This window comes from Schistocerca americana, chromosome 6 (assembly GCF_021461395.2).
Source record: "Schistocerca americana isolate TAMUIC-IGC-003095 chromosome 6, iqSchAmer2.1, whole genome shotgun sequence".
In the NCBI taxonomy this organism is placed as follows: domain Eukaryota; kingdom Metazoa; phylum Arthropoda; class Insecta; order Orthoptera; family Acrididae; genus Schistocerca; species Schistocerca americana.
The window spans coordinates 394,986,514-394,998,033 of NC_060124.1; the positions used below are offsets into that span (position 1 = coordinate 394,986,514).

Consider the following 11,520-nt stretch of genomic DNA (forward strand, 5'->3'; position numbering starts at 1 on the left):
CACTCCACTACGGCACACACGAAATTACTTCAATGTCTGTGGATGACTCTCCATCGAAGAGAACACGCTACGTGCTTCCAACCAAGAAATTTTCAGTTTAGTCACTAGTCGTATGATATCCCATATAATTACAGATAACTGTACAGTTTTTAACGAACGTTTGTGTTGTACTGAGTCAGTTGCCTTTCGGCAGCCAAAAATTGTTAGTTTTCAATTCAATAAACTTTACCAACAACCTACACTTTAAGATATCTTATTCGGAAAGCAAACAGTTTCGGTAATTCATTTTGCAACCTTTAGGCCCCACACGCTTTTTTCAAATCAACGAACTTATCATACAGCGCCATAAAACTGGATATCGTGCAGCTGATTCACACGAAAGTGTGACAGCAATTCAACTCGTATAAATCAGTGGCACAAAGATTAGAAATCACGATATGGCGCTATGCGATAAGTTCGTTGATTTGATAAAAGCGTCCGAAAGTGGTTGCTTCCAGAATAAAATAAAATATCTTGAAGTGTGCGGCTGTTGGTAAAGTTTATTAAATTGAAAACTACGTACCATCCGATGTCCTCTGGCCGTAATGGACCAACAGAGATTGAAAATTATTACGTCCACCTAATTATTTTGATCCTTGGCTTTCACTATCTCACGTGAAAAATGAGAGAGCTAGATTTCACACTACGCTGTTTATGGTAGCCGTGGTTGCTGGTATGAAAGAGGTTATTTTGTCGACAAAACTCATTATGTTTGAGCTCAGATTATGTTCAAAGATTCTACAAAAGATTGATATCAAAGATAGTAGACGGTAGCTCCGTGTATCACTTCTACTATCCTTCTTGTAGAAGGAGACAAAGAGAACTATGTTTTTATTACAAGAGGGGTTGACAACATAATTTAGTTTTCCTTCCGTAGCACAGTGCATGGCATTTAAATTTCCTAGCTGACGCAGACTAATTGAAGACTGTCACGGAAATGAAATTGCGCTTAAAAAGTGGAATCGCCTTAATGTTTTCCTTCAACGATGTCACGAAATTTTCTTTGTTTTGAATTTCAAAACTTTTTTGTGTATTAAATTTTCTCATATTTCTGTAAGACACGTACGGTAGTAGTCTGTAGTTGTGAACTTACGTACTGTTAGCATTTTCAATCATAGTTCTTCAAAATAGCCTGTAGCTTACAGCTACTTTGCCAATAGCCACTTAAAGTAACTGATATATATGCCTGGACATAAAGGATAATTGAAAATATAGTCTAAGCTCGTACTGTTACTTCATTGAACCGTACATGATATGTGAATCTTGCAATTCACATTTGTTTCGCAGCACTAGTGCCCTTCTGTAGCTGCATCTATGTTACTAGTGGAAAATTGACGATTTTCATAGGTTAAATAAGTTTATTTACATTCTCCTCATCTGACCGTTTAAGAATTTTGTCATCCGATGTGTTGTGCTTAAATTATAATGTAAAATTGCATATTGTGTAGTAGGTCGTGTTGTGCCAGTAGTAAACACTGCCTGAAATCAGGTAATGCTCGCGATAAGTAGTGATTTAAACTTACATTTTATGGTGAATAGATTAATTAACTCATTCTTCAATTAAGCAGTTGCTGAGTTCTTGTATTAGGTGGACATAACTAACTTCTTACGTTGTATCATACACCTGTAGCTTAACTGCACGCCTAATTTAGCGACTTAGTTTAATTTAAAAGTTGCGCTTAGAAAGTGGAATCGCATTAATCTTTTCCTGTGTTGCAAAGCGTATTAAGTGTAGATGTTGCCATATATGAAGACAGACAGGAAGTGGTATAAGAGGATTGTGGTTTGGAATTACATTGGGGCGAGAGAGAGGGAGAATCGCTGAGAATAAGACAAAAATTTGCGAGGTTCAGGTGGAAGTGGAAACGAACGAGGGACCCGGGTAAAAATAATAAGCAGTGGCCGAAGTTTTGTGTTTACAGTATCTCATACATTTGGCTTGTTGCCGGAAGTTCTTGAGGAGGAACCTTATCCAACTGTCACTGTAGGGTGCAATAGACTTTTAGCAACGAAACCAAGCGTATGTAAGTAAATTAAAAGAAAGAAGGGTCTCGCTGCTATGTAGTACCCAAGGCAGGGTTGTAAACCACAAGGAACAATACAAGTTGATATCAGGGTACCAGGTCACAAGTGTTGTGAAGACAAACTTTATTAGCGATATGCCGAAAGATAAACTCTTGTAACGAGAAATTTGCAGCGCCAATATACTATGTAATACTTTTTCCCAATTTGTTGAAAGATCGTCTTTTATAACTGCCTGTGTAGTTTGATCATACTGTTAATACTAGTAACAAATGTCCTTCCTTGTTGGAGGTGAAATGTTATAGTAATGTCAAAATGCATGCTCCAACGCAGAAGTCGAGAAATTTAAGTGAAAGCGCTACCTTGGTAGACAAATTCCCTTTCGGCCATTCACGTTCAGATTTCTGTCGCTTCCCCAAATCTATTAAGCGAATGATATGATGGTTCCTTTGCCCAGTTCGAACCTGAGGGCCATCTGTAATGACAGCGTCATCAACGGAACGTTTAACTACTGACATTCTTCCCAAACTGAATTCATTTTTAAACTCACTACACCATATAACCTTGTGTCCAAAAATACCCATCTTCCCAACAACTGACGCGGTGCGTTTGTTCCACTCTAGCTGTGGAATGCTCATGAGCATACTAAGGATATTACTTCAGAACGCACAGTTTCAGATGATATATGGCTCGTTAATACTCAGTTTACAGTTCAATAGCTATAATCATCTGTCAGCAAGTCTGCCATCTGAAACAAACTATTTTCCGCCGTACCAACCAAAACAAAATTGATTTTACCAAATGTATGTAATGCAATTCAAACGGAAGAATGTGGCATACAATAGTATATTTACAAAATTGGAAATAATTATTTCCTATCTTGAAGATTATGCATCATACGTTAAACCCAGGTGAGCTTCCCAGAAATTGTTATTTCCCTTATTCCTGATAGCTTAACATACCTTGTTCCTAGCCAAGAGGACGATTAGTGAAAGAAAATTTACTTAAGCGTTCTTTAACTTTTATTAATTCAAACTTCTTTCTAATCTTACTGGTGCCAGTAGCTAGAACTGTGCATTACATTTTCTTTTAAACTATTTCTAGTGTATCAAGCAGGCATATTGTCCCCCTCCCCCCAAACTTTGGCCGTAGACAATTACTTTCTCTCGATTATTGTAAGTTCATTGTAAGCCTATCATCAGAATTATTAAAATTATGACAAAATAATCACTACCTTCTGTTAGTTTGACTTCACAAGGAAAAAGTAAAGGTAAATAAATCAGATTTAAAACAATAATAACTTTATTGTCGTTTAATTTATTTACAAAAAATTATCAAAATTTGACACTTAACATTATATTAGATTAACAGTCTTCAGTTACAATAGAACTATTTCTTACTTGCATTGGACAAATAGAAATTCATTACGTTTAATAGCTACTAGCAGCATGATGATGTCTTGTATGAGCTGTAATAATTAAAACATATGCCCAAAACACTTAAAGCTATGGAGCATAATAGTCCACTTAAATTTACACTTAAAGGTTAATTGTACAAATTCCTTGCAGGTGACAATAATAAATACGTTATTTGAGCAAAACTGTCACTATGAAAGCATGAAATGCACAGAACGCTCTCTTTCAGCAATCTGTTTTTAGGCAGTGATGGAAGTGCGTTTAATAATTAGCACAAACGAATAAATTACTTGTTTCGCTGGTAATGGTGAGTCTGTGACAGGCCTGGGTGTTTGTAGTCTACCAGTTGAGGACACCAGGCACGTACTTGTCGATGAGGCTCTGGTAGTATGGCTTCAGCTTCTCAATATCGGGCATCTCGTCGCTCTTCGAGTAGAGGTCGTATTTGCTGCAAAGGAAAAGATTAATTTTAAAAATGCTGTTGTAAAGCATTTTAATTAGATTCTGTAAATCTACTGTCACAGAAGGTAATAAACCGTGTGAAGGGAGTTTTGTGTCTTGAACACCTACCGAAATACAATTTTATGAAAGATGGCAGTCAGATATTTTGATGCGCCATCACTGAAGGAAGGTGTGTAGTAGCTTGCAGCATAAACATATTATTTCCACCAAGGCAGCTGCCTTATCTTCAAGATTCGATGCAGCAATACAAGAGACGAATACCAGACCAAAATGGTCGTTTTCAAACGATAGAAAGCAATAACTGAGCATTATCGTTGAAATACTTCCAGATTATTAGTTGCCATATTGTATTGATCGATGTGGTACTTCACTGGACATGAGTTCAGCAGAACGGTACTTTAAGCCCCAACCACCAAAAATATTGTGTGCTCACGTTCGGAGTATGGTGTTATCATTTATATAATAAGAAAATCCGCTTCAGTGCCAGTAAAACCTTATTTATTGCGCGACCGGTTTCGAAGCCTCAACTTTTGTCTTCAGGTGCCACCAAGTAATTAGGGGTAAATAAACGTGTGGCAGTCGGGCCAGTCAGTCATAGGGCTTGTAGGAGGTGAGGGTGCGGGTGTCATAACCATACCAAACAAAAGCCTCAAGGACCAGCAACCAGAGCGCCCGTCTGGACAGCACGATACGCAAGTTAATGTTACTTTGTGGCACCTGAAGATGAAGTTTTAGGTTTAGAAAGCGGTCGTGCAATAAATAAATTACTGGCAACTGAAGTGAATTTCTTTGCTGTATAAATATGTTCCTCAGTTTCCGATGTTCGCCTGACCAAATATTTTTTGTTATAATGTGTGACAATCATCAAGGTATTTCGATGGAAAGTGGCACTCACCCTCAGAACGCTACATTTCGAAAGAACATTTAAACTCATGCTCAGTAAGTAACTTGATAACCCTTAAAAAGGACATTTAGGCTGAAAGCAAGACGCGTGATTGTAAAACAAACTGAATTTGCCACAGAAAGTAGCAGCCTTGACGTAAATAAGCCGTTAACTTCCAATTCAATAGATGATTGCTTTATACCATTCAAGAAACCGTATCTAATGTATAATTTTGGAGAGTGCATTTTAAGGAATTCGCAGTGAACAATGTGATTAAAATGTTTTTCCCTCAGACTTACTTGAACTCTAGGACCCATTTCAGGGTTTCCATGTCTGCCTCGTTGCAGAGGTGCATGTAGTCGCCAGACGAGTGCCACGGGTAGAAGGAGTGGAAGCGGATGATCTTGTGGCCCATCTCCGGCAGTTTGGAGCCGTTGTGCTTCAGCAGGCGGTAGACGTACTCGTCGTGTCCCCAGGCCATCAGCACGTTGTCCAGGCCGCAGTTGGGGGTGTACATTCCGTACTTCGTACTGTAAGATTACAATGTTTTCTAAGTTTGTTTCGCACTATAAGCGTTTCATACTGCGTGAACAAGTGACTAGTTTCTCGACGGAAAAGAAACGTCACAATGACCATAAAATTCCTCTATTCCTGCATGAAGGTTTTCTTACTTGTACTTGGGGTTGTAGGTGTCCGGGTTGTCGTGAAAAGTTGTGTTTCTGTAGACAATGGAGTCGGCCCAAGCGCAGCCAACAGGGAAAGTGTCTCCAGTGACAGCCCACTGAGGCTCGTCGTAGAACGCCATTATCTGTAACGATAGGTTTACTTCATCATTCATGTCTCCTGAATCAGTAGTTCACTGTTATTGCATTAATAACCCTTATTAAGTTTTACTGAGCGGCACGAATCATGTTTTATGCAAACGAGTCGCACGTGTGAATTATGCAAAAAAGTATCCATTAGTAAACAAAATTCTTTCTCATGTTACCTACATTTTAAGAAATATTGTTTAAGACGCTACGTTTCATCTCGTCTCGAACAAAAGTCTAGTGGAATCGGATTGTGTCTGTCCTTGAGGTCAGATTATTTCCTCTAATATTCAGATAAATATGCAAATTGTTGGCATAGATGTCACGCAGATTTTACAGTGAATTATACAGGGTGTAACGGGTATAACTGCAGATACTTTTATATGTGATACCTTGATATTTTCACACGTTAATGTGTTGGTTGCTTTTACTCTTCGTCAATCAGTCTTACCACATTATTCACTAGCTGACGTTTCCTGAACGATAATAACTGCAGCACCAAATTGACTACGCCTGCTCGTATAGACTATCCGTTTTTCGTCCACTTGTCACAGTTCAACACCTGACCTACTGCCCAGCGGAAATTAAGCATTAAAGACTTCCCATTGTCACATATACCTTGGTGGTTCTAACCAACCTAAAACATACTACTCCTAATAATTATAATTATTAGTCTACAAGTGACGTAAATACTAATGTAATATTGTTCAATATTCCGTCCTCAATCACCAAATGAAATATTTGCTCTTATACCTGTTACGGCCTTTATAATAATATACAGTGCCCACACCAGTATTTTTGCAAGAAAATTTTCGTTATGATTGGTATTTAAATAATAAGTAAACGGATCCTTTCATTTTAATTCATTCAAACTTGAGTACTTGGTGATACATTTTCTGTTGTACTAACCAAACGTAACAGTCTTTTTTCTTCCTTCAACAAAGCTTTACCTTCGTTTGACATGGATTTCGGGTCGTAAGTCCCTTTCTAAGTTCACAAGTGACTGCCATCTTTGAAATTAGTTGTGATAGTGTCCCAACCAGTATTTTTGCAAGAATCTTTCAGTTATGATTGTTATTTAAGTAACAAGGAACGGATCCTTTCATTTTAATTCATTCAACTACTTGGTGAGACATTCTATATTGTACTAACCAAATGTAACAATCTTTTGCCTTGTTTCAACAAAGCTTCACATTCGTGTGACATGGATTTCGTGTTGTGAGTCCCTTCCCAATTTCAAAAGTGGCTACCATCTTTGGAATTAGCTCTGTACTAGAAAATGGGCTTGCAACCTGAAACTTATGTCTTACGAGAATAAACTTTTGTCAAGCAAGACAAAAGAAAGTGTGTCGTTTACTTCATACAAAATGTATCTATTAATCATTTCATTTGTAGAAAGGACCTCCAGAATACAATAATTCCTCTTAACGAAGACCAGTTTGTTGTGTTTGTGTGAGCTCACCTTGCCCATGTCATGAAGCAGTCCTGTCAGCTGCAGCCAGTCACAGTCCGGGTGGTCCTCGCGAATGCGCTCCGCCGTCTGGAAGGCGTGCACTATGTTGGGCACGTCGACGTCGGGGTCACTCTGGTCCAGCATGCCGCTCAGCCTCTCCAGCGTGTCCATGATGGGCGCGCGGAACTTGTCGAACTTCAGCCACTTCGCATGCTGTTCTGTAAGATAGGCGACATGTTCGTAAGAGTAAGAGCACGGCAACCAGCAATCAGGAATAATTCGCAGCAACTCTGGTTGCGCAGAGCGGACTTACTCTTGACGAAGTCGACGGTCTGGTACTTGTGCATGTCGTAGTAGAGTTTGCGGACTCGTTCCTTGATGGGGTCCGTGTCGTCGATGGTGTAGTCTCTGAACTGGGCGATCGGTTTCCCCGCGTGGATGGGCTCCGGACGCAGGATCTCTGAAGGGTCGATCAGAGGACGATTCTGGAAAAAAGTTATTACATTGCAACTTACAGACTTGCTCAGCACAGTGCAAGATTATTAAAGTAGTGGCATTCAGTACAAGGTAAGCTCAAATTTCGAACATGTCATCCATATAGCGTGTGAAAGCGAGTGTATGGCCTTTGAAAAAGACAAGACCTATCATTCCTCCACTCTTCCCTGTCCTGTCTGCCGCCAGTACCTGTGGATCAACAAAGAAATTTACGATTCTGCGACCCGTTGATGATGGAGTCCCTAGACACTGATAACTTCTCGGGTTAGAGAAGCAGAGGAGGCTAAAGCGCTTTGGGAAACGAAGGATAAACAGATGTCGAGCGTGCAAACCACTAGACCGGAAAATTCTTAACGATGGTATTAGCATCTCATTATCCAGTAGCCAAGCAGACCTTTGCAGTGTCAACTTGCCTAATGACCCGTTTAAAACCACTCACATGAAATCTTGTCAACTGTGCACTCTACAGCGCTACTCTTAACCCCTTTTTAACTATCCTCATTATTGAAATCGTAGACTTGCCATCCCTAGACATTATTTCCGACACGATGATCTAAAAGTATTCGTACAGAGAGACATTCGTGTCGACATCGTTGAACGCTTCTCTACATTTCTCAACAATTTCTGCGAGCGTATGTCCTGAAACAGTATCTGAGCAACAACGAAAGGCGATTAACACGTAAATTTTCTCGTCTTCTAACTCTCTGGCTTACATGTTTTCAAGTAATAAAAACACTCAAAAACCGTAAAACTATAACAGTGCTTGCCTAGACGATAGTGAAGGCCTTACGACAGGTAGCTACAATAACAATGCGAGAAATACTTCGTTCCGGCTACAAAGTGTGGTTTTGTGCCAAGTACCCCATCCCTGATTCGTTAAATGAAAATTATTGCCGCTGGATACGCCACTCTAATTACTTTACGTATTCCCCGCTGTTGTGCCATGATCGAATGGATTTCTTAGAAAAACTAAACCGTTCTTCCCTACCTGCAGAGGAAATTCTCCAAAGGGGTTGTAGCTTATGTGCAGGTCTCATTCACACTTTGGCTTGCTTCTGAAAACCGTGGCATTTCCAGCCGCGAAGGTTTATACAAACCATACCTTCAAGATCGACAGTACAGATCAGTCAGACACAAATATCGTCAAGTATGTGGGTTCAAAAATCACAACCGACGACTCACTCGTTGACGAAAACATAAACCGTGTCAGCAATGTATTTCTTAAAAGGCGGACTGGTGTGCCATGTGGTAATAAGACCCCGGACCAACTCAAGTCAAAATTATTCCCCTCTGCTGTCCGCCCTGTTGCCTGGGACACGGTGCAGAATGTTGGGTGACAACAAAGGAGGTAAACCAACGACGTTCTGCACTGAGAACCAAATTTATTCGGTGAATCCCTGGCCTGATAATTCTGAATCGCATGACCTATGATAAATTCGCATCTGGTACCTATCTTTGAGAAACTGAGGGAACGACGTCTACACTGGAACGGACAAATACTTCGAGAAGAACAGGAAACAACTGCAAATCGCGGGATTTCTTTGAAAGTATACGGTAAACGACCTGTTGGGCGATCGAGTCAACGATGACCGGATACCTCCCACAGCAAGTCTCCAGCCTAACCTAGCACATTACGCGCTCAGTGGATACACAGAGCCTGATGAGCGACCACCCTACATAGCAGAAATAACACTGAGAAAGAAGAGGAATGAATATGTCAGTCAGCAGCGCAATACTATGAAACTCCCTTAACAGATTAAAACTGAGTGCTGGTCGGCGTTCGAACTCGGCGCCTCGACTTTCTGAGGCAGTGCTCTTTCTGACGGAGCGACACCTGATAGTTGGGTTTGTAAGAGAGTTGCCTGTTAAGGGTCTGGGTTCGAATCCCCGGCCAGCAGAGACTTTAAGCCATCATAAGTTCCGTTAATGAACTGGCAGCAGACAGCGGCAGCATTAGCAGCAGTGGCGGCAGCAGATATTCACCATGACTTTGGCAGACGTCATGGTGCTGGTCGATGTGATGCTACGAGCTCTCGAGACGTCGCGACGCTGTGCCCTGGCCACTGGGCCGGCCCAATATATAGGGGACGCCGTTATCTGCCGCACAGCGGCGTCCGCACGTGATGTCGTCAGCCCGTCTCGTGACGTTCGCGCGAGCTCGACACACTCCCTCGTTTCCTGCGACCTCTGGCACAGTTACGAGTCCCACAGTACAATATTGCAGAACTTGTTTTCATGTTTGTTTCTCTAACGTTGCTGTTGCTCTCCTACGACCTTGAACGGTCCACTAGGACACTCGCAGTGTACTAAGGGGACCTCCATTACTACGTAAGGTATGTATGGGGGAGGAGGTGAGTCGAGCATAATCTCACCCAATCGCACGTAGCCTTTTCCGCAAGAAACAGTGTAAAACTGCGATACAACTGGATTAAATTAAGTAAAACATGTTGCTCCACAAAAATGGCTAAATCCTACACAATAAAATTAATGGCGGTTATGTTAACGCCACAAAGTAGCTCAGGAGCTCCTCGATTGTTTAGCCTCCACCGGCCAGACGAACACGCGACTCGATGAACGTTGCGACGTACAAGTCGGGTGGCCGTGTTTACTGCCGTGTTTACGCCCGGAAATGTTTCATTATTCGACGGCTCAGTCAGCGCTATCACTCATTCAAAATGAGTTACCGTGATTATTATGTTGCATACTGAAAAGGCACGTCTACAAGATGAAGAAATACTACCAGGGCTACTGCAACCCACGCCGGAGTGCTCTGCATATCAGTCTTCACGACCGTTTCCTGCCATCTCCGTATCATATCACTCAGGCTGATGGGCATCCGACGGCCTCGGACCCTGAAGAGCATGACGGAACGTCATTTGCTCCCTTCTTGATTCGCCACTGCCAATCGATTCTACCTTAGTATGTCTTCACCAGCATACCATACGACCTCTGTTGCACGTGGTGATCTAGAACAAAGATGTCGAAGCACCTGTATCTACTTTTCATCCATCACAGGAGGAACAGAGCAGTGGCGTGTGGTGCACAGCGCACCAGCTTCCCCTGCCCGCAAAGTGCGATGCTCAAGGATTGCCATACGTCGACGTATTGAGCTTCGTGTACAAGCGACAACGGTTTAGAGTGGCTAAATCAGAGCGAGGCTCAAGTTGCAGATGATTTTACTGAAAATCACACAGACATGTTGGACCCAATAGTCACTCCAGACATCACTCATGGATCCCCGTGAATTGAATTAGAATGAATATTCTTTTACGAATTTTAGTAGTTCATTTTAAGTATTTGTTCGATTTTCTCACTGCAATTCTACACTACGTTCTGTCTTAAATACTAATCTTACGTACTCTTAAATGAAAATAATTAAGAAAATTATGCTTTTAAAAGGGGGGGGGGCGAGCTAGATCTTACGATTCTCACCACGGGGAAGAGGAGGTTGAAGAAACGCCAAATTGCCTCACTTAACTAAGCACGATCCGCAATGTGATATCACCCCAGGTTGCACACGTGAGCCTAGATTCGCATTAGTAACGCCCCAGCATTTCTCTGCTGTTTTTGAGGTATCGATATATGTGGCCGTTCTGTTTTTTTATCCGCGCTGCCGACCATAAAGTAGGAATATCTATGGAGTGTGCACATCGTACTGCGTATGACACAACATCAAATCGAAACTGTTTGTTTACGTATTACGCCAAGATCTAAACGTTAATATTTCACTTATTACCCTGTTTTACACGATTATTTATTAGTAACAGTGATGTCAAATCATTTTCCCTGGTACGGATGCAAATCAATATGCGTTAAAGTAGAACACGTTGCTTTCCACAGTAAGTACTGCAAAGGTCTAATTACAGTTACCACAACGGGCGCTTCACGTGCTGAAAAATCGATATACAAAGTGTAATAAGGACCTAATATCGTAGGGAGAGA

General features: G+C 41.3%; 1 protein-coding gene across 1 annotated transcript; it reads right to left on the reverse strand.

The window, feature by feature from the left end:
* Positions 1–3,358: 3,358 nt before the first annotated feature.
* On the reverse strand, positions 3,359–9,616 carry LOC124619928 (inositol oxygenase-like). The gene is made up of 6 exons (XM_047146570.1): positions 9,562–9,616; positions 7,397–7,568; positions 7,093–7,301; positions 5,493–5,629; positions 5,121–5,351; positions 3,359–3,924 (listed from the first exon to the last, which is right to left on the reverse strand). Exons 1-6 carry the CDS (start codon positions 9,580–9,582, stop codon positions 3,816–3,818), a joined length of 879 nt encoding a protein of 292 aa, XP_047002526.1. The 5' UTR covers positions 9,583–9,616; the 3' UTR covers positions 3,359–3,815.
* Between the last annotated feature and the right edge of the window lie 1,904 nt (positions 9,617–11,520).

Coding starts and splice junctions, on each gene's coding strand:
- LOC124619928 (XM_047146570.1), bottom strand. CDS start 9,582: ATGACGTCTGCCAAAGTCATG. Junction 7,302..7,396: donor GACCGTCGACTTCGTCAAGA/GTAAGTCCGCTC, acceptor CCTATCTTACAG/AACAGCATGCGAAGTGGCTG. Junction 5,352..5,492: donor ACCTACAACCCCAAGTACAA/GTAAGAAAACCT, acceptor GTAATCTTACAG/TACGAAGTACGGAATGTACA.